This window comes from Hippopotamus amphibius, chromosome 4 (assembly GCF_030028045.1).
Source record: "Hippopotamus amphibius kiboko isolate mHipAmp2 chromosome 4, mHipAmp2.hap2, whole genome shotgun sequence".
NCBI lineage: Eukaryota > Metazoa > Chordata > Mammalia > Artiodactyla > Hippopotamidae > Hippopotamus > Hippopotamus amphibius.
This window is the reverse complement of record NC_080189.1, coordinates 52,200,851-52,224,640: the sequence shown is the minus strand read 5'-3', so window position 1 is coordinate 52,224,640 and position 23,790 is coordinate 52,200,851. Positions and strand designations below refer to the sequence as shown.

Below are 23,790 nucleotides of genomic sequence, written 5' to 3'. Positions count from 1 at the left end.
ATCTTTTAGACTTAAAGAAAGACAAATATGACACCTACCACAGCTCTTCGTTTCAGCTCTAAAGGCTGTTAGGAGTGAAATGCAGCTCTTTGAATCAGAAGGGCTCTGGAGGCTTACTCAAAAGAACTGATAATTGTAAAGTGCTTTCTTGACTTCAGAGTTACCTCTATACTGGTAATAAACTAAATAGCACACTATAAAGGAAATAATGTAATAATATAATAATATTATAATAAGGAGAAAATAGACTCTCCCTTAATGTATTGTGGAGAAATTGTGCAAAGAAAGTGTTGCTGTTAAGATAATAACCTAAGAAAGAATTGTTATTACTATAGATCGAGAGTTATAGCCATAATAATAGGTAATATAATACTTCAAATCCTCTTTGGCTTTATTATTCATTAAATGTATATTCTTAAAGCTCTCTTGCAAAATGGAAAATTTCTAATTTTCCCATTGATCATAATTTTGGAATGTGTTTCTACTGAAAATAGTTAGGATCCAACATTTTATTTTATACCTAAATTTAGAATCCTAATATTTAAATGTTAGTATGTTATCTGTATGCATTTCATTAATTAAACTGATATTTGCAGATTTCGCCACATAGGAAGGAGATACTCATTCCATGAAACCTATTTAAGCAGCCACTCTGGGTATACTGCTGTCCTCCATATTTGATACGGACATTTTAGTGGAATAGGTTACATAAACTAATTTGCAATTTGATGATCTTAAGTAATTATTTCTACTGATGAATTGATAAGAAATCGGTTTTAATGAATAGACTGTCTGATAAGGATAAAGCAAGGGCACTTTTCTATCTTTGTCAGACAATTTTTTAAGGCAAATGAATGGAAGCAGGTGTTTAAATCAGGATACAAAACAATGTATTGTACTTCACCAAATTTATTTTAAAAAATCTGTACTGTCAGTACAATTCAAGTGATACTTAACTATCAAGACAGCTAAGCCATTACTGAACAGAATAGCAGAGGTTTTTCACCCATATAAAAGATAACTGAATATGATGTTTTCCCATTTCCTTACATTTAGAATTTGATCGTCATGAAATCCAGATATATGAGGAGGTAGCCAAAATGCCTCCCTTCCAGAGAAAGACATTAGTATTGATAGGAGCTCAAGGTGTGGGACGAAGAAGCTTGAAAAACAGGTTCATAGTGTTGAATCCCACTAGATTTGGGACCACAGTGCCATGTAAGTTTTCTGTGTTTCCTTTGCTATTTAATTGGAAGGAAAGAGTTGGAGGGGGGAGCAGATTATTATTATTCCCACGTGATTTCTGATTATGCCAATGAAAATGAACAAGCAGATGATACCAAAAAACTTGGTGACTCTACAGCTGTCTTGAAATAGCACTGTAGTAGCCCTGTGGGCTTGCCATCTGGTGGCAGTCACTTCTCCAAACCCTTCAGTGCAGAAATGTTCATCAAAGACAAGTATTAAGAGTTGTGGCAAAATCAGCCTTAACTTTGTATTTTCTTGTACAATTGATGTGTATCTGAAAAGTTGTGTTTTTCACCCATTTCAGCTTAAAGAAAAGGGGGAAACCTGCTGTATGCTCTGACACTCCCAGTATCGCAATCCCTTTGTGAACTCCAGTGCTCTGGCTTGTAGCTCTCAGTCTTGCAAGGTCATAAACCTGATTTTTGATAGCACATCAAGAGAGAGTCCTCTTCCAGGGCAGGCAGCGTTCATTAAAGTCACGTTTATTTATATACAAAATAGAATAATGGGATGGGAAATATAACCATTAAAAGAACCACTCATTTTATGATCTTTACGTTCTTTCTCTGTTTGCACATTTACAAGGAAAATTAAATGATGCCAGAAGCATGCTTGATGAGAATGGAGTTAGAACAAGGAGTTAAATGATATCATTGCCTTATTATAAGCACTAATACACATTTGTCTTTATTTTGGAGATATATGAGCCTTTACTTGTGGAAATTTATGTGCGCTCTCCCCTGAACACAAGCCAGTGTTGCCTTTGTAAGCCCCCTTTCTGTGCTTCCGTTGCTGACCAAGCCCCCTTTTGATTAACACAGAATTTTTGTAGGTATTTTAATGCCTTTAAACTTTCCATATCACATCTTAGCCTGACATCACTCCATCTCTTTTGGATGAGTTTTAGAGTTTCTCTGCTTTCACCCAGTATGCGTTGACATTTAGTTCTCAGTGAGTAATCTTATTGCTAACATTTTTAGGGGTGTATTGGGGGAATAACCCTATCATTGTCCTCATGTGCTGTTTGTAATCCCTTCAGGATAAGATTTTGAATTCCATTGTAGGCATTGTAAATCACTAAATCAGACAAATCCTTGTTAAGTAGTTAACAAAATAAAAATCTCACATTAATCAAAGTATTTTAAGTATTTTAAAGTATCTTATTTTTCATTTTTATCAAATTAATGTAGCATATTTTCATCAAGTAGTTCTTAAAAACATGTAATGAAAAATAACCCCGTCTTCCTCTACCCGACCTCTGGCCTACTTACCAGAAATAGTCTCTTTTCAATTTTTCTGCTATTCCTTTTGTTAGTCTTCCATTTTTCTTAATAATGTCTTCATTCTGCTATTTCTTGCTCTATCCAGCATAGGCCTTATCTACTGACTTCCTGAGTATCCTCCCAGTATAAAGGTAGCTGTAGTTTCAGTTCATTCAGTTTCACTTCCTTGAACAGCCTCTCCCCCAGCACACCAATTTCTAGAGGTCTTTTTTTCTCCCCCTCTTTACCTTGCCTTATGTGTTCACGTGTATAGTTTTGTATTAAACCAAAGACTAGCTTCTTTAGTGAGTCATGCTTTTTTCTTGGAAACCTCTGTCCCACAACCCTCAGTCTTCCTGCTTCAGTGAGGACTACACACTCTCCACTCAGGCTGCCGCATGTTCACATAGGGATGTTTCCCTTTGTTGCTGTTCTGGGTTGAAACTGTTGTTTCTGGGTCCATTCTTTTTCTTTCTTGGTTTATTGCCTTGTTTTGCTATGGCACATGCCTCATAACTTGACAAGAAACGGTGTACGGGATGTAATTTCTGCACCTTTGTATTTGAAGTTGTATATTTTTTTGCCCTTTATTTGGTTGGTTCTCTAGCTGAGAATAGAAAGTCTAGATTGTAAAATCCGGAAGATGTTACTCTTGAATCCAGTTTTGTTAAGAAGTCTAATGTCATTCTAATTGTTGTTCTTTTGTACATGACCTGATTTTTCCTTCAGTCTTTTTATTTTGTTGGTTTTCATTATTTTATAATTTGATAATGATGTGTCTGTGTGCATCTACTTTTATTCGTTGTGCTGATGCTTAGTGGGCTCTTCAGGCTAGAGCTTCATGTCCTTCAGTTCTGGGGAATTACTGTTTCTTGGATGATTTCTCCCTGTTTGCTCTCTCCGCTTTTTCTAGAATTTCTATTAGCTGGATGTTGAACATCCTGGATTCATCTCCTCCGTTTCTTACTTTTTAAAATCATATTATCCAACTCTTTATCTTTTTATTCTACTCTGTAAAAGATTACCGTGAGTTCTTTGTCTTCTCTCCCATCCGTGTTTTATCACAAGCAGTCATGTTTTTCATTTTAGGATTACTTTCTGTTTCCTGTTTGCTTTTTTCCCACAACATCATCTGTTTGTGGGAGCTATCTCTTCTGTATCTCTAAGAATATTAAATAGTGAGTGTAATTCTTTTTTTATTTGTTTTCCTATAGGATGATAAAAAGGTTCTGGAGATGAATAGTGATGATAGTTGCACAACAATGTTAATGTACTTAATGCCACTGAATTGAATTGTGCACTTGATAATGGTTAAAATGACATATTTTATGTATATTTTATCATGATTAAAAACTAAAAAAATTAATCATATTAGCTTCTTAATATTCCAGCATATACATATACCATGCTTTACTTAACCCTTACTGTTATCACCCATTTATATGGTTTGGGTGGCTTTTTTGCTATAAATAGAGATGATAAAATGTATATACATAAATCTCAGATATAAAATTATTAGACCAAAGGATATATAGAGAGATTTATATATATAGAAGTATAAATGTATTTATTTCAACATCTTGGTTTCTTCATGCCAGGTTAATTTCCAGAAAGATGTACTATTTTACCTTTCAACAGACTTATTTTTAGTAAAGATTCAAGTCTGAGTTTTTACATAGAAAGATTTATGTGTATCCATACATCATCAGCTCTCACTTCTTTATATAATGTAGATGTTTTACTTTTCTTTAAATTATTCACATTTATATAGCATCTATTTTTTTAAGCCTCAGAATCAACACAAAAAAGAAAAATACTGATGAAGTGTGACAACTTTGCTTAATTTTTGTTACACAGTCTTATGCTACACATTGTCTGGTGGTCTGGAAAGGCAAATCTCAGGGAAGGAAGTAAATGCTGGTGTTGGACTAAATTGATTTAATTTTCTTTATATATTGTGAAATGATCCTAAAATAAAATATAAAAAATTATTAATCCAAGTGGATAAGCTACCTTATGAATCATGTTTTCTTTTTAATACATCTTGGGATAGTTAAATAAAATGTTACTTTGTTCATTATTTCCTAATTACTTGAAGAGCTAGTAAAGATTAGAACTTTGCCTACCAATCACAAAACTTAAATTTTAAGCAATCACATTACTTAGTTGCTTAGCATATAAGCCTAAGGAATCAGCTGTAGTCAAGCCACCCTGATCTAATTTCTCTGTTCTAGAAATGGAAAGGGGCTTAATTATGTGACAATATAGATTTTTTCCTTTTTCCTTTTTTTTTTTTGTTGTTGTTGAGTATTCACTAGAGAATGGTACTGTCGTTAAAATTCACTTGTAAGCTAAAAACATTTCACCAAGAATTTAAGATTCCCTCCATATGTTGGGATGTGATGGGGGCAGTGTGTATGCCTGTACATACTTATCTCAAGCAGCACATTCCCATATATGGTTACACTGTAGTGCATCACCAAGTCATATGCTTCTAAAATTATCCTCACAGATATTAAGCCAAGTCCTAGTATGTATGTATTTGGGGAGTTTAAAATTGCCTTAGAAGTTTTATCATACCACCTTTTGTGAATAATTCCAGAAACCTGAGAGATCACATATTTTTTAATATGAAAAGCCATCATAGCATCTTGAAGCTCTTTAAGTGACTTCGTAAATCTCTCCACAGTGGTCTGGAATGAGCCAGAAAACAGCAGGGGAAAAGGGGAATCCTCTTGTACATAATGATTTCATTTATTGAGCTTGAACTTAAAGTTTTGTTCTTAAAAGAGTTTTCTTGATGTGTTGTGCTTATTACAAATAAGCACAACACATCAAGAAAATACTGTCAGGTTTTCATCAGATTACTTTCTAACTTTAATTGCATATGGTCAATGATTTTGGCAGGTATTCTGCATGTATAAGTACTTGATTAATAGAAGTAAAATACTTTTTTATATCTGATCTAGGCAAACTCAGATTAAGGCTAAACTTGAAAATTACACACATGTACACAAATTACTTTTCTTCCTAGGGAGTGCTAACAAGTTGGCAGGGTACCTAACTGCACCTTTTCAACAGTTTGAAAGGTGATAATCCTCTATTCCTATCAGAGCCAAGTTGCAAAGGAGTTGTATGTCTCTAAAATACCCGACAGGAGTATCCTGTAAATTTCTGACTTGGTCTCTTTTCTTTCTGAGAGAATGAGAGAGTACTTCCGGTCAGAGTAGAGAAAGTTAATAGGCCATAATAACATTCAGGTGGCTAGACCCACCAAGGTGCAAAACAAAACAATTAACATTTGGGAAGGTCAATTAGAAGGAAGCTAGAAGAAGGGTTTGGTGCTGGGGCAAGATAAAGGAGAGAGAATTTGTGGGTAAAACTACACTTTAGAAAATTGATAATACCAACTAAGAACAGAATTTTGCTCACTTGTTGGATGCTCAATTAGGAAATGTTAAAAGTGTAAAGAGAGGCTATAACTGGTGCTCCCTGAGAAGGGGAGTGCTGGTCAGCTGGAAAAGATACTCACTTGCAATATACTTCACACTTATTAGCTCTCACCATAGTTGAGAATTTAAATTTAGGGCTGTGCTTCTAAGTAAATATATTTTGAGTTTCAAACTGACTTTATAAAGCACATTTTTTTGGATATAAATTGTATATTGGAGACCATCTCTTAAAACATTCCTATAGATCAGCAGTCAGCAAACTTTTTTATTAAAGGGCCTTGTATAGTAAATATGTTAGGCTTTGCAGGCCATCTAGTCTGTGTCGCAACTATTCTGCCATTGCAAAATGAATGAAACGATAAAATGAATGAGTATAGCTGTGGTCCATGAAACTGTATTAACAAAAATAGAAAGCAGGCCAGATTTGATCATAGGCCATAGTTTGTCAACCCCTGCACTAAGTGGAAAAGACTTAAGCTACCCTGTGCATTTTAGTTTATTTTTTAATACCCTGCATTGCCTCTATTCAGATTCTCAACACTATTTTATTTAGTTACTTCACGGAAACCAAGGGAAGATGAAAAAGATGGCCAGGCATATAAATTTGTTTCACGATCTGAGATGGAAGCAGATATTAAAGCTGGAAAATATTTGGAACATGGGGAATATGAAGGAAATCTCTACGGAACCAAGATTGACTCTATTCTTGAAGTTGTCCAAACTGGACGAACTTGCATTTTAGATGTCAACCCACAAGTAAGCTGCATGGATTCCAAAGCTAATTTTTAAGTTTTATTTCCTGTGGAGTTTTTGTTTTATCTTCGGATTATGAGGGTAGCTCTTCCCCTTTGTTACCTGTGGCGATAGAAAACCTTATTATGCATCTACAATTAGTTAAATAAATCTCTGATCAATTAGCCAACAGAGGCTTGGATATCAATAAAATCTTGATAGAAGTTTAGTATTTATTTTATGCTTAAGTTATATATAAATGCATATGTTAGAAAATGTTAAACTTAGAATTTGAACAAGGCTGAAGCATAAGGAATAAAAATTAAAGTCACACCCCTTCCACCCAGCACACACATGCTTGTGCATGTGCACACACACACACGTTCCCCCCCCCCCAATACCCCATTCATTTCATTCTCATTTCATGTCTCCTTTACTGATCCCTTCCCACCACTCTACACTCAACCCAGTGGGTTTTCTATTTTTGCTGTTGTTTCTTTTATACATAAATGGAAAAAATCTGTACAGATTCTTTAGCCTTTTTTTGTTAAACAGTATTTCTTGAAAATCTTTGCATGTTAGGTTTGTGGAGCTTTTTGTGTTCCTTATAATTGCTGCATGGTATATATTTATTTATATAATCACTCTCCAGTTAATGGACACTGAAATTATTTCTGCTTTTTCAATATTAACAGAATTCTACAATTAACATGGAAAGCATTTACATCATTCTTGATGATTTGGGGATCATTCAGTTTAATACTTGCCTTTGTTCAAGGGTACCAAAGAGTAGTGAGACTGAGGTCAAAGTAATGGATCACCATTTTAGGAAAGTACTGTATGGAATCAAAAGAATAGAAGGGAGTTGGGTGGGGGGTGGGGGGGGCTGGTAGCCAGTATTAAACTATAATTATGTCCTTTATTTTTAGGAAGAGGACAGATGGACTTTGATTATTTAATATACACTAAAGGGTAACATAATTCAAATTCTAATCCTGTATAAATTGATTTGTAATTGTTCTACGCAGGCCCTGAAAGTGCTGAGGACATCCGAATTCATGCCCTATGTTGTGTTTATTGCTGCTCCAGAGCTAGAGACGTTACGTGCTATGCACAAGGCTGTAGTGGATGCTGGTATCACTACCAAACTTTTGACGGTGAGCTATTCTTTTCACACTAACAATACTATTTTCCTCCTAAAATTTTTCCTTTTTCTTTTGAGCGTGTTTAATTCTATCCATATTTATGAAATAAACACTATAGAAGGTATTGGAGAATAAAAATTTGTTCCCTAGATGTAGTTAGAGTTTGGAACAGTATGGCTTTTACTTATAAATCATTATTCACTCTATTGTAAAACAAAGGTTTACTCCTCCTACATAAATGAAATGGACCAGTGTTAAGAAAGTTCATATTAATCTAACTTCTTCATTTTACTAATGTGAAAACTGGTCCCCAGGACCAATGACAAGCATGTTCATCATAAGGTTTACTAGTGGTAGAGTTAGGTGTTCTGACTTTTAATTGTTACATATTTTCTCTTATTCTTCCTCTCTTTTCTCATGGGAAATTTTAAATATGTACAAAAGAGGGGAGAAATGAACTCCCATGTGCCCACCACTTAGCTTCAATAACATATGGTGATTTGTGTTTCAATTAGACCTCTCTTCACGTCCTCCCTTACCTTGAATTATTTTGAAGCAAATCTTGGTATCATATCAACCATAAATACTTTAGTATTTATCTCTAAAAGGTAAACTTTTTGGACATAACCATAACACTGTTAATTAGCACATCAAACAGTAGAAGAACAACTTCTTAATATCATCAGAATACAGTCTGTATTTGAATTTCCTCAGTATTTATAATTTTTTTTACAGCTGATTTGTTCAAATCAGGATCCAAGCAAGATTAATATGTTGCATTTACCTGATGTCTTCTAAATCTCTCTTTCCCCCAGCTTGAGTTATAATTGATATGCAGTAAACTGTACATGTTGACAGTATACAACTTAAGTTTGGGCATATGTATACCCCCATGAAGCCATTGCAGTCAAGATAACAGGCATGTCCCTCACCTTCATAAGTTTCCTTGTGCCCCTTCATAGTCCCTCTCTCCTGCTTCTACCTCTTCCACGCTATAGCTAGTAAGCCTTGAGATCAGGTAGTTTTAGTCCTCTTTGTTTTTTTTTTTAGATTGCTCCATGTCTATACTGATCTTTTTTTTTTTTAATTTATGTATTTATTTATTTTATTGGCTGTGTTGGGTCTTTTCTGCTGTGCGCGGGCTTTCTTTAGTTGCGATGAGTGGGGGCTACTCTTCATTGTGGTGCACGGGCTCCTCACTGCCGTGGCTTCTCTTGTTGCGGAGCTCAGGCTCTAGGCACATGGGCTTCAGTAGTTGCAGCACATGGGCTCAATAGCTGTGGCTCACGGGCTCTAAAGCGCAGGCTCAGTAGTTGTGGTGCACGGGCTTAGTTGCTCCACGGCATGTGGGATCTTCCTGGAGCAGGGATCGAATCCGTGTCCCCTGCATTGGCAGGCGGATTCTCAACCACTGCGCCACCTAGGAAGCCCTCTACTGATCTTTTATGAATATCTGAAATAGTTATAATGTTTTTATATCACTGTGTACAAATTCTAATATTTGCATCAGTTCTGGATCGATTTTGATTGAATGACTTTGCTCCTCATTGTGGATCTTATTTTTTTGCTTCTTTGCAATCCTAGTAATTTTTTATTGGATGCCAGACATTGTGAGCTTTGTGCTGGTATGCAGTTATTTGGAAATAGTTGGTTCATTTCAGATCTTGCTTTAAAAATTTGTTAGGTAAAACCAGAGCAGTTCTCATTCTAGGGGCAGTTATTCTTCAGTACACATTCTAGGGGCAATTATTCTTCAGTACTCTTCTTGAGCACTCTCCCAAATCGCCTGTGTGTCTTGAGGTTTTCTGTTCTGCCTGGTGGGCATGGGTACTGTTCCTGGCTCAGAATGAATGCCTCTCATCCTTTCTGGTGGTTCTTTGGTGACCCTGGGTAGTTGTAACGTGCACAGATTGGTATACAGCTGAATGCTGGAGGGGGGTATTTTACAAGTCTCTAGAGTTCTCTCTCCATGCTGCTGTTCCATCTGTCCTGCATCTGTCCCTTCTGTCCTGCAAACTCCTGCTACCTTTTTCTCCCTGGACTCTCAGCTCTGTCCCAACTTAGAGAGTCCAATAGCCTCTGCCTCACTGTGTTGCAGCCTGGAAACTCTTTCAGACCAGTAAGCTAGGGTAGTCATAGGGCTCACCTCATTTGTTTCCTGTCTGTCTGGAATCCCTGTCTTCCATTGCCTGATATACATACAGTGTCTTAAAAAGTGTTGTTCCATGCATTTGGTCTGTCTTAGTTGTCAGGCAGGAGGGTTAGTCTCATGTCTGTTATTGCATATTCGCTGGGAGCAGACCCCTCCCTTTAGACTCCTTTAATCTGTAAGTTTTCACTGCCTCCCTCCTCTGTCTTTTAACCTTCTAACTTAGTTGTTTAAAAAAATCGGGCCTGATCTGTAAAGTTCCTCAATAGCTTTTCACCTAATGATTTTAGCAATTTTTATCGATCTTTGCCTGGGTCAGTTTTTTTTTTAGGAATTGTGAAGTGGTAGTATTCCAAGTTTGTCATTCATTCTGTATTTATAAACTAGAATTCTTCTAAATAATAACTTTTCCTCATCAACTAGTTGATTACTCTGAAGTAGAGTATGTATAGGAAAGTCAGAATATATGCTCGATACTTCCCCTTTATGGGTCCATTTTCAGAATAATGGGTTTGTTCTGTAAGAGTCTCCAGAGGCAACAGGTGACCAAATAAGGTTTGTGATTTTTTTAGTTTCATCATGAGCACATGGATTTAAACTTACTTGATGTGTTTTACTCTGTTGCAGTTATTATTCTTATTGATGTTCAAATCGTCCCATCTTTGACCAACAGGGATTTATTTAAGTTGGCCCTTGAGACCTATTTTGTGAGCCTGATCATCTCAGATAGCTTCCTTGCTGTATAACATATGTTCCAGGCTCATCTTGTACATTTTCTGTTCCAGGCCAGGAATCAGCTATTTCTCCAAGAAGCTCTGGTTCCTTTTAGAGTAAATAGTATTTTACGACCATAATACTAGGGGTGCACATTGTCCCAAGACTGATCATTGTTTCTAGCTATACGTACCTTTTAGGTAGAAAGAACTAGTTTGGATATATGCTTTTCTGTTTGTATGTTTGAAAGAAACTATATCATGAATTTGTATTGATACTTTCCAATCAAATTCAGGATTACAGGGTTTTATTTAATCTCTTTCATATGTATGACTCCATTCTCCTATGCTGACTATCCCAGTTCTCAGAAGCACTGGAAATGTTAATTTCTCATTTGCTTTATCTCACAGTACACACACAACAGTCTGAAAATAAGTGTACTAATATTACCAGGTATGATTACTGTAAACTGTCTCTTGCTCCTTTATCCTTAGGGTTTATCCCACTAAGTATATATACAGTTAAATCAAATCGCTATGTTTTAAAGTCACTTGGAATACTCCCTCTCTGTGTACTTCAGTCAGTTGTTACTCTTTGATGTCTAAATTGTCCTGTCTTCAGCTAGGAGGAAGCTATTCATTTTGTTTTCTGAGTCTTTTTAACACAATCCCAATAACCTTCGATGATTCTTTGCTTCCTGGTATGATGAGCTGCTGCAGGTTATCCTTATAAATTTCTTGGCCCAGATCTGGAACCAACCTTCCAAAAGCCCTGGTTCCTTTTAGTGGGAAATGGTATTTAGAGATAATATAGATAATAAAGGTGTGCACTCAGCTTAGCTGATCATTGTTTCTTGGTCTTCTCAGTGGCCAGATAAAGGAAATATATTTTCCCCTTTTGGAAAATACACATCATTAGTTCAGTTTGATAGTTCCAACTCAGATTTTACATTTTTACTTAACTCCTTTGACTGTTTTTATCTTTTTTTCTTCCTATGCTGAAAGTCTTGGTTCCTGATGGCATTAACATAATTTCTGACTTTACATATATAAACTAAGCACATACTATATGTATAATTTCTGAGTAACAATATTAATATTAGCAGTATACTTATTGAAAGGTTTAAAGTTTCAGTCTTAAAAAAATTTTTTTTAATTGTTCTTAAGATATAGCCCTTGAGTATCAAATTATTTTAAAGTCGCTAAAATAATTCCCCTCTGTGGTTAAGCCATCAACTTGAAACACAGATTTGTTTCATTTTGCTTTTGATTTTTTTCATTGCTATTTTTTTCATTTGAATTTGATTCTGTTGTAATATAATTCTATACATATTCATAGTTCCAAAGTAAATCTTACAAACAAAAAAAATCTAGCTTTTCCCTGTCCTCTCCACTCTTATTACCTCCCACCCACATAGGTAGTCATTTTCACAAATTTTTTTTTAATATAAGCAAGTATGTATGTGTATCCTCCCTCCCCCATTTCTTACATAAAAGGTATCTGGTGTCATTTCCATCTCCTCTGCCACCATCATAATTCAGAAACATCTTTCCATTGCATCTAGGTCCTCCATGACCTAGCCCAGGCTATCTCAACTTATTACTCACCCTCCCTAGCCCTCCATTCATCTTGGCCTTTCAGTATCTTAAACACATCAGGGTCATTTTTCTGCTGGATTTTACATTGCTGTTTCCTCTGCCTGGAGTGCTCTTTCTCCCAGTATAGTTCTCAGTTTAAATGTCACTTACTCAGTTTAAATGACATTTATTCATTTGTAGAGTCTTCATAAGTAGATATCTTAAAATTCTCAATCTAAAGTAGGTATCTTAAAATTCTTTGTTTCTGGTTGGTTTCTTTCATAGTACTTATTACAACTTTCAAGTTTTTATTTATTTGACAAAGTCTCCTCCACTAGAGGGTAGGAACCCATTCTGTCTTATTCATTTTTATATCCACAGATTATGAAACATAGTAGACACTTTAATAGGAACTCAATAAATATTTGAAGAACATGTAGAAGTATGAAATTTCAAAACACTTGCAATTTAATGAAAAGCTTTACTTGCTCATGCAAAACCCATTACTTATTTATTCTCCCACATTATTCCAAAATGACTAGAAATATTTTATGAAATATAAACAGTACTAGCTAAAAAAATAAAGTGTTGTGGGGGGAGCATGTAAAGTTAGTCTTCAAAATACATTCCTGAGATACTCTTTCTTAGAGAAAGGCAACAAATTTGGCTTTGAGCTTGACAGCCACTGCAGATTGGGTTCCATGAGTTACAGAATCCACAAGATAAAAATATTTTGAAAAGATGATGTATGTAGTTGGGCTAGAGACCAGTCACCTACAATAATTCGTGTAACTTTGGATTTCACCCTAAGATTATTGTCAGTAGTCTTTTAATTAGGAATCTTACCTTAATATCAGTGAAACAGAAGACACAGAATACTCATAAGTGCAAACGTGAATGCAGCTGGAACAACCAGGAAATGGTAATGTCTTTTTGACCCTCTATATAGATTCGATTTTGAGGATTACTATCAGAATGACAACAAACAAATATCCAACCTACTTATTTCTTGTTTCACTTTGTGTTGGTTTTGAGCAAGTAAATATATATTATGTAAACTTTTCCTTTTAAAATTCTTTGACAGGACTCTGACTTGAAGAAAACAGTGGATGAAAGTGCACGGATTCAAAGAGCATACAACCACTATTTTGATCTGATCATCGTAAATGACAATCTAGACAAAGCCTTTGAGAAACTGCAAACTGCCATAGAGAAACTGAGAATGGAGCCACAATGGGTCCCAATCAGCTGGGTTTACTGATGATTCAGTAAGGTTCACAATTAAAATAAAACTTTCAAAAACTGACTGCAACAAATAAACTTTCTACTGAGAAAATACATGCACAGATAGAAGACATCTGCCAAGTCCAGGCATTTTTATTGTGTAGATTGAAATATCAGTACACTATTCTGAATTTTTATAGAAAATGTGGTTGGGAAGGTGTACTAATATATAATTTATCTTAATTTTTCTAACTTTTTATGGATAATCTTTCTATTCATATCACATAAAGAAATGCGTTGAAGCATTTTGTATATGTTTTGATTTAGTACCCTTGCCTTTTTCATCAAAGGAATTTTCAGATCATCCGCTCTAACACTGGTCTCCCCTTTTCACTGTGGTAATGAAGACTTGGAATAGTTTTGTAAAGCTGTCACTCAGTTCAGTATCTAGCGAAGGGGCAGCTACTTGTACTAGGAGAAAATAATGGTTTATTGGCCTTCTTTCCTAATATGTATAATTTCTTACAGAAGCAGAATTTTAATGTCAGTGATACAGTTAGTCCACTACCATCCAAATCTGACATCAGAAGTCTGCTCAGTGCTACCTAGTTTCATTATTTCAGAGATGTATGGCTATCCATTTTAATTTACACAGCTATATTAGTTTTTTTTCCTTCATTCCTCTCTTGTGAAAAAATGAAGAGCAATACCTTGCACTCTCATTTGTTTCAGTGACGGGCTGATGCTTCGGGAACATGTACACAGCAAGCAAGGCCTTGCCGGCTGAGAGTGCCTTATCCTGCAAAACCTTACAGCAAAATGAGTCTGAAAGTTGATTTATTTGTACATGTAAAAGTTTAACTGACAAAAATGAACCTATTGCTTTATACAGTTTTTTGTATTAGGATATGGTCAGCAAATGTATCATGCCTCTGAAAATTTCTGTGATGCTGAGAAATGCTTCTAAGTTTGCAGTTGGGGGATATTGTGAACAATTAGTGTGCTTTTTGAAGTGTGATGTGACCATTAGGGTATTTTTTTTTTTTGGTTTGTTATGTTGTGAACCAAATCCATTTAATAATTTATGAAATTTGGAAATAATTGTCAGCTGTTTTATCTCAATATAATATATACATTATATAATATGTACAGTGTATGTATTATATAATATATAGTAAATAATGTTTATTTTTTTTTACATTTCTGTTAGGAAATGTACTTTTTTGTTTAATGATTAGGAAAACAGTTCTCTTTCGTTTAGATGCATTAACATTTACAAATTTCCAAAATTAATCTCAGTTAATATCTTCCTTTAGGATTCTTAGATGGTATAAATTCTTCCTAAAACATTCAGAGATGCAGGTCATCATTAAACTAAGTTGGCCATATTTTATATTGCTGCTAGCTTTTCACATAAACAGTGTTCACACTTAAAGGGTTAGGTGCTTATATATTGGTGGTCATCTTTGTCTGGTGGTAGGCACCAGACACCTGGCTGCTGAATTTGTTTTCCCCTCACCAAAGCTGTCATGTGGAATGCCAGCCAGGAGGACTTGGTTGGAGGGAAGAGAAGATACATGGCAATAAGCAGCATGCACACACTGTTCTTTTTCACAGTGAAACCAAACACCCAAGTTGCTATATGGTTAAGATTGGAAATCCATATGTGTTTTTTTAAGCCAGCATTTCATATCCAGAACACAAAGTCATGTTCTTTGTCCTAGGATAGGAAATTGGTGGCAAACTTTTAAATTACATATATTTTTACATCAAATTCTTGGCTTCTCAAAGCAACATGAATCAAAGCACAGTGTCGAGATGATGTCCCATGACTTAGTGTCTCAACACACTGTAAACTTTAAGAGAAATTTTATTTTCACATTCTCAAATGAGCTGTCTTCTGCGGTATGGCATCATGCTGCTGCGTGGAGCCGCTTTGGAATCATTGTAGCAACTCAAGTTTATACATAAAATATTTCACCCATTTTGACAGAATAGAGATGATTTTTACATCATATATACTTTAAGCTTTATATGATATACAGTGCACATTATTTAGAAAACACTCTCCACTTAAAGGAATTATTTCTATTATAAATGGTATTTATGACTACTTAGTTAATACATACGCAATTCCTCCTAATATAAAACGGAACAGTGCAGTTGATTTCATTTTAGTCTAGACGCCAGAGCTAAAGAGAATAAATTTAGAAAAGTTCATTTATCTCAATAAAAAGTCATTGAACTTGAAACTCAAGTCCCACCTGGGTCTGCAGGAAGCAGCCGAGCCCCTCTGGGGCAAGGAGTCCCAGAGGCCCCAGGATTCTCCCAAGGCAGTGAGAGTATAGCTGTGATCAGTGACATGTGAACTTCTCTTGTAGAAAAGGTCTGAGATAATTAGCTTTACTGAGGAGAAAATAGTTGAAAGTGATGTTGAACAATTGGCAATAGTTAAAATATACATGCAAGTGCATATGCATTTGGAAAACAATGTGCCAATACACTAATACCTGAGGATTCCTTGTGGACAGGTGAGTATCCACATTCAGCATTCAGGGCATGACTATTTATATACAGCTAAATATTATATATATTTTTTATTTTTAAATATACAAATACCCTATATCCATAGAGTTGATGTCCCTGGATAAGTCATTTAACCGTAACTAGTGGAATAGATGTGATGCACTCAAGTAGAATTTTACTTTTATTACAGCCATGCCTTGATTATGCAGTCTCAATTTCTGTTTGATATTTGGATAGTATCAAATAAAATACTATCCAGTACATCAGAACTTTGTTTACTTTTACCAAGTCTAACCATACAATTGCTGAAATTAGCTTTCTAATATAGAAATCGTATCATAAACCCAGTACAGCAATAGTAGCCTGAACCCTAGAGTCTAGAATCTAGTAAATTTAATATAATAGCTTATAAGGACAAGTTTTCTTTTAAAGAGCAATTTGGATATTAACACAAATTTCGAAAATAATGCAGATTAGCAATAAAATATATTAGTGTAGCATTATAGACTATGGCCAGATACTAACTGCTTTGACCGTAATATCCCAATGACAATAGAAGATGATCTTTGCTTTAAAGATTCATTTAAATTTGTACTTATTTTTATGGATAACAATACGTGTCATGATCCAGTAATTGGTATTGATTTTTATGATGGGTAGCCATGGAGTTAGGTACAATTATTTTAAATTCGTAAACTGAACATAAAAGTTTTGAAAGTTGCTCAAAATAATGACCTACTTAACGTTGTACTTTTACAACTTCTGAAACGACACCCCATTTTCCCAAAATCACAGGCTAGGGAGCCAATAATTTTATAGTAATGAATCTTTATACTATAAATGGACAAAGCAATCCTGAAGTTTTATGTATATAGACAGCAGGTCATTTTTTAAATGTTTGAGTCACCATATATATAATATAAATATATATATACAGCTATGTGTATAATATATAAAATTTTCCCAAGATTAGTGAGTAATAAAACTAAATACGTTCACCCATGTAATTATAACTAGTGCTCGTACCTTTTTAATTATTCCCAAATTCTTAGACATTATGAAACTTTTTTCACATGGTTTTTATAGGCTCTGGTTTTACCTTGAAGCAGATACTAATCCCTTCTCTGAAAAACATATTTGGAACTAAGCTCAGAAAATTATTATAACTTAATTTCCTCAAGGAAGAAGGACAGAATCCTAGGTGGAAGCCTCTTGAGAAATACTTATTTAAACCTTCAAATGAATCTGTGATATGGTTCAGGCTTAGAAATTATGGTACCGGCCCTCCTCCTGTTCCATTGGATTTGTTGTGAGAATTCATATAAGAACATCTGTAATGGATTTGGAGTTCTCGGGAGAAATTCAGTATTTTAAATAATAGGATTGCTGTATATAGTTGAAGTTAATATTAGTCACAAACTTTTAAGAATACAGTTGACTAATAATTCATCATATCAGTTTTTACATATACATTGTATATCTGTGGAAGACAACAATTCTATAATTTTTTAAGGTAAGATTATTTTTAACTGCATTTTTGTTAGCTTCAAGTGTTATTCATTTTTAATATTTCCCATAATCTATCATGTTACTTTGTGTGTTTCTGGAATGATTTAGTGCACAGAATCAAAAATGAGTCCTTAAAATACTAGAAAGTGAAGCAATGATGATATCTCATTTCTAAGGTAAGAATTTAAAAGCGTGGTTTGCACTACTGCAGTACACTGCACTACTTTCTTTAAGGTAGTCTCTCTTCTGATAAAAATAGAGCTGGTGTACTTCTACTGACTGAGATCCTAATTCTAACTCCTGACCATGTGACCTTTGATAAAATTTATGTCTCCCTTTCATTTTAATATTACACTTGTTGAATAAGGCTACCTTAATATTTGTCTTCACTTTAAATTACAAGAAGTAATTTATAACTGATGTAGTAAATGCTAAATCGGAAAGTCCTTATTAAGCTACTTTATCTATTTATTATATGTATTCATTTACCCTGAGGTTGCTTATCTTTTAATTCTTTTTAAAACGTACCTCTTTTGGAGGTAACATAGTGATTCGTGCACACCATTCAGAAATTCTACCTTCAGTTTTAAAACAGCTCTGAGGATGTATTGATAGTTCCAGCCTGGAAGAGGATGTGTTCTACTCTCTTAGTGGGCCTGGTCAGGAGGTCTTGAATTCAGAATCCTATTCTAAGTCCAAACATTTAGCAAATCCTTGCTACCAACCAGACCACTCACAAGTCAAACAAAATTTAAGTAAGCAATCCAAAATTTAAGTAAGCATCTGAAGACACTCAGATGTTTGCCCCTTAAAGCTGCCCTACCTTATTCTTATGCTTGAAGTTGATCACTGCAGCCCTATTGTTTAGTATACATTTAAAAGGCATCTGCTTCTTTAAAAGGGGAAACACATTCAGTTAGGTCCAGTTAGGGGACCTTGAATCCAACACGAATGCATTTTAGGTTTGTTCTCTAATCGATTCAGGGCCATTGGCTGATATTGCAATGCTATAATAAATCTGACTTGCCTCCACACACCAAAAGTCAGAAGCAAAAATTTTTTTTCCCTACCAGCTTTTACTGTTGATTAAATGACTCAATGCTTATAAACCTGTCTTGAGTCCCACTGAACAGGTATTGTCTCTACCACAGAGCAGAAGCCAGAAAGGTCTTATTTTAAAAGTTGGAGATAGATGTCTTTATTGCACTTCAGCAGCAGCAAGCCAGGAGTAGAAACATACAAATATGACAAGCCATGCCTGAAATTTGACCTTTCTCACATCAGTCAAGGTGGCCTGAGAGCTTGGAGAAAGAGGGAAACTCCTCTGCTATATATTACCAACACTAACCCAGAAGTCATTATCAGTTAAAATACATGGTTCTCATCTTATTCTTAGATAGGAGAGTTAGGCAGTGGTATGAGTAACCTTACTTTGAAAGCATAAACCATGTTCTGGTAAACATGGTCCAACTGAGAAATGCCTTAAAGTCTTTTCAGTAAAACCTGATTTGAGGAATAGCTGATCTCCATCTGTAACTGAAGTACAAGGTAAATATTTCTTCAGGCTGTATGTCCCTTTTAAAAAAGAGCTGCTGACTCCTGTTTCTTCAGTAACATTGATTTTTAAGAAAGTGATATCTTGGATTTTGCTATAGAAGAATGGGCACTGGAGTTCAGCAGCTGGTATAATTTCCACATGTTATGTTAGCTCTCTTAGAGCCCATGATGAGAATTTGATGTGAAGACTTTGGGGGATTTTTTTTCCACCTCATTTCGGTATATATTTATTTTGAACACACTTGCATGCTCTTTTTCACCTCTAGTCTTTGAAATGATTGTAGAAGAGAACTTTTTTTTTTTTAAGTGGAGGGCAAAATGCTTGTTAGCAACCAAAAAATCAAAGCTGAACAAGCTGCTAAAGTAAGTTTCTGGTGAAAAAGTTTAAAAATGAAATTAATTGCTACTGCTTTCCAAGTAATTGTATTATGAGTTCCTGTATAAAAGAAACATTATTGCTGTCCTTGTATAAATAAAATTTTCCTGCAGTACAATTAAGTATTGATTTCTCAGAAACTGTCCCTATAAATTTTTCTTTTCACATATTTCCATATGTTGTCCAAAATGAAAGTTATTGAAATGTCCAATCTGTGAGATTGCATACTCCTGGTAAGATATTTTTGTATATATAAAGAAATAAATATTTAATATTGGAAAAATGTAGTGTTTCATTTATAGGTAGAACTAAGGCTTGGAGATAATAAAATACAGACAGTATCAGATTAGCTTTAGCAATTTCTTTTAAATGCTAATAGTCTTTGTTAAAAGCCTCTAATGTCATTTTAGATTTTCCCACCAAAATATATAAATTTTTCACCTGCCTCCCTTTTTTAACAAGGAGACCCTAATTATTGTTTCATCTATCTCAGCCCAAAGATTCCATGGCTTTCAAAGATGACTTACTCAAGGAAAAGAATTCCAGAGACAGGGAAGATTAAAATACAGGATGAAGAGAAGACCCCTAAGCTTAGATGGCATGGAATACTAGGACCATTTCCCAGGTAGTCAAGAAAGAGAAACCCTGGTGGGAAAGACAGTGCCTGCTGTGGCACACAGCTCACCCTGAGGCCCACGGTGAGAAAGGGAGGTGGACCCACCAGACTGGCTAAGAGATGGAGGCGTAAATGTGGGTGAGTGCAGGAAGCCTGTTTCCAAAAAAGGTACTTTGGCAACTCCTCCCCAAGCTAGTTTCCAGGATTCCGTACCTCATACTTAAGAAGTTGCTAGTCGAGTGTATTTCTGATATCTCCAAAAGAATGTTTTTTTTTTTAATTGAAGTATAGTTGCTTTACAATATTATGTTAGTTTCAAGTGTACAACATAGTGATTCTGTATGTTTACCAATTATATTCCATTATAGGTTATTACAAGATAATGGGTATAATTCCCTATGCTATACAGTAAATCTTCGTTGCTTATCTATTTTACATATAGTAGTTTGTATCTGTTAATCTCATATCCCCAATTTGTCCCTTCTCCCCATCCTCTTCCATTTAGTAACCGCAAGTTTGTCTGAGTCTGTTTCTATTTTGTATATACTTTCATTGGTATTATTTTTTAGATTCCACATATAAGTGATATCATATAGTATTTGTCTGGCTTATTTCACTAGGCATAATACTCTAGGTCCATCAACATTGTTGCAAATGGCAGTATTTCATTCCTTTTTATAGCTGAGTAATATTCCATTGTGTGTGTGTATATATATGTGTGTGTGTATACACACACACACACACCCCCCCCACATCATCTTAATCCAGTCATCTGTTGATGGGGACTTGGGTTGCTTCCATGTCTTGGCTGTTGTAAATAATGCTGCTGTGAACATTGCGGTGCATGTATCTTTTCAAATTAGTGATTTCATTTTTTCCAGATAGTGGGGTTGCTGGATCACATGTTCTATTTTTAGTTTTTTGAGGAACCTCCATACTGTTTTCCACAGTGGCTACACCAATTTGCATTCCCACCAACAGTGTACAAGGGCTCCCTTTTCTCCACATCCTCTCCAACATTTTTTATTTTTAGACTTTTTGATAACAGCCATTCTGACCCGTTTGAAGTGATACTTCATTATGGGTTTGATTTGCATTTCTCTAATAATTAGCAGTGTTGAGCATTGTTCCTGTTGGCCATCCATATGTCTTCTTTGGGATAATATCTATTCAAGTCTTCTGTCCATTTTTCGATTGGATGTTTTCCCCGATAATTGCATCGTATGAGCTGTTTGTATACTTTGGATATTAACCCCTTGTTGGTAGCATCATTTTGCAAATATTTTCTCCCATTCCATAGCCTGCCTTTTCGTTTTGATGGTTTCCTTTGCTGTGCAAAAGCTTTTGAGTTTAATTAGGTCCCATTTGCTTGTGTCTGCTTTTTTTTTTTTTTAATTTAAATTTATTTTATTGGCTGTGTTGGGTCTTCGTTGCTGCACACGGGCTTTCTCTAGTTGCAGCGAGTGGGGGCTACTCTTCATTGTGGTGCGCAGGCTTCTCATTGCAGTGGCCTCTTGTTGCAGAGTACACGCTTTAGGCGTGTGGGCTTCAGTAGTTGCAGCACATGGGCTCAATAGTTGTGGCTCACAGGCTCTAGAGCGCAGGCTCAATAGTTGTGGAGCATGGGCTTGGTTGCTCTGCAGCATATGGTATCTTCCTGGGGCAGGGATCGAACCCGTGTCCCCTGCATTGGCAGGCAGATTCTTACTCACTGCACCACCTAGGAAGTCCTGTGTTTGCTTTTATTTCTGTGGCCTTGGGGACTGATCCAAGAAAATATTGTTATGCTTTATGTCAGAGTATTTCATCTATATTCCAAAAAAATTAGCTTTTATGTAAAGTCATCCCTTGGTATGCACAGCTGGGCGTCCATAGATTGTGTGGTACTGTAGTATTTATTTAAAAAATCCACATATAAGTGGACCTGTGCAGTTCAAACCCATGTTCAAGGGTCCAACTGTGGTTCATTCTTCTGTCTGATACTGTTGGTTTTCTATCACTGCAGTAACAAATTGCCACAAATTTAGCATTTTAAAATACAAACTTAGTTCTGTAGGTCTGAAATCCAGCACAAGTGTCACCAGGCTAAAGTGAAATTGTCTCCCAGGCCCTGCCCTGGCTCTTACCTGCAGGCCTGGAGGAGGATCTGCATCCAGGCTCTTGCAGGTTGTCAGTGGCCTCCAGTGCCATATGCAGTTGTAGAACCGAGGTCCCCACTTCTTTGCTGGCTGTCGGACTGACTGCTCTCATGTCCTTGAACTGGCCCCCTCTGTCTTGAGAGCCAGCGACAGCACTGAATTCTTCTCATGCCTCATCTTCCCTGCATTTTCTTTGGCCAATTCCCTCTCTCACTGACCCTTCTGCCTTAAGGGTCCACCCAGATAATCTGTCCATCTCAAGGTCCATAACCTTAAAAACACCTGTAAAGTCTCTCTTTGCCAGGTTCTAGGGATCTATTAGGTCATGAACACCCTTTAGGGGCCATTATCGGGCCACATCATACTAACTAATCTTCTCTTCCTGTGTCCATTTATGAAACAGAAGTGGTTGTGGAAACATCAGAGTTAAGGTGGTTGTTCTGTTCTAGGAAATACTACTATATTATCCATTTGCTAGGTGTTCTGGGATACTAGAACTTGATTCCAAATCTAATTATTAAAAGTACTATGGTTCTGGATCTCAAGCAGTAAATAAAGGTACATTTAAAATTAATATTTAATGTTCAGAATATTAGAAGAACCAATCTCACCCTCACTGGAACACAGCACTGCCTCACCCACCACATCCCAGTGGGGGTGTGCTGTAGCAGCATAAGGCTACATCTTTCTCAGTGGCTAATGTTTAAAACAGTCCAACAGGATAACTGGCCAGTCTTAGGATGATTGTGGAAACAGACTGCCTTAGTTGCTGTTTGATGTAACCCAAACTTTCAGTACTTGCTTGGATGGCATCTTTTCTTTCTGTCTTAAGTCTATCTTTAGTTTTGATGTTTTGGGTTTTGTTGTTATTTTTAACTCAGGATAATACATACAAAATTCTAGCAGGAATAGAGCGTGAACCACTCCCCCCAGTGCCTCTTGCCCCAGCCTCTAAACCCTTTCCTCAAAGGAGGCACTGTTGGGTTTCTTGTGAACTCCTAAATGATATTTCCCACGCATTGTGATAACACGTATATCTGTTTTTTACCCAAGTAGATTCATATTACACATTCTGTCTGCAGTATGTTCTTTATGCTTATTTTATTTCAGAAAACCAGACTAAAGGCAGGTATCATGCCACCATCTTAGCATAACTATCGTGACTTTTGGTGTTCCTTTCCAATTTGTGTATAAAGTGCTTATTTTTTATGTTGTTGCCACCACAGTGTACAACTCTGGATCCTTTTTTGCTTATGTATCATAAGTGCTTGCATAATATTTGCATAATTTAGTCTTAATTTTTAATAGAAGTGATGAAAGGGAGTAAGTAGGTAATGATGAAATAACAGGTGCTGAGTAACATAGCATGTTTTTCTCCAACTGCTTGCCCTCATCCCCACTGCCTCCTGCTCCTGAAGTAAGACAAATTCTAGCACTAGGTCTCAGCGATTTTTTGCTAAGGGAAAGCAGAAGTGGCTTCAGGTCCCCAGTGGATATGAGCAATAGTATTAGAAGCACGCAGGAGACAGTCCAGGCTATATACAGTAGAAGGATATGGAAACAGA

At 35.8% G+C, this 23,790-nt stretch overlaps 2 protein-coding genes across 4 annotated transcripts in view; one reads left to right on the top strand and one right to left on the bottom strand.

The window, feature by feature from the left end:
- The window catches only part of PALS2 (protein associated with LIN7 2, MAGUK p55 family member), a 105,205-nt gene extending 90,557 nt beyond the window's left edge, over positions 1 to 14,648 (top strand). The window contains exons 9-13 of one of the 2 annotated variants that reach the window (XM_057731373.1): positions 1,057 to 1,218; positions 6,516 to 6,718; positions 7,723 to 7,851; positions 13,364 to 13,547; positions 14,236 to 14,648. In XM_057731373.1, the coding sequence (XP_057587356.1) occupies positions 1,057 to 1,218; positions 6,516 to 6,718; positions 7,723 to 7,851; positions 13,364 to 13,540 (671 nt within the window). In that variant the 3' untranslated portion in view covers positions 13,541 to 13,547; positions 14,236 to 14,648. Of the gene's footprint in view, positions 1 to 1,056; positions 1,219 to 6,515; positions 6,719 to 7,722; positions 7,852 to 13,363 lie in introns of both variants that reach the window. The other variant, XM_057731372.1, reaches the window with a different exon arrangement.
- Positions 1 to 23,790, bottom strand: part of GSDME (gasdermin E) — an 80,764-nt gene that overhangs the window by 3,494 nt on the left and 53,480 nt on the right. The window contains exon 11 of one of the 2 annotated variants that reach the window (XM_057731377.1): positions 23,496 to 23,760. The exons of the other annotated variant lie outside the window; for it this stretch is intronic. The gene's annotated coding sequence lies outside the window, so the exon portion shown is untranslated. Of the gene's footprint in view, positions 1 to 23,495; positions 23,761 to 23,790 lie in introns of those variants that run through there. 2 annotated transcript variants of the gene reach the window in all.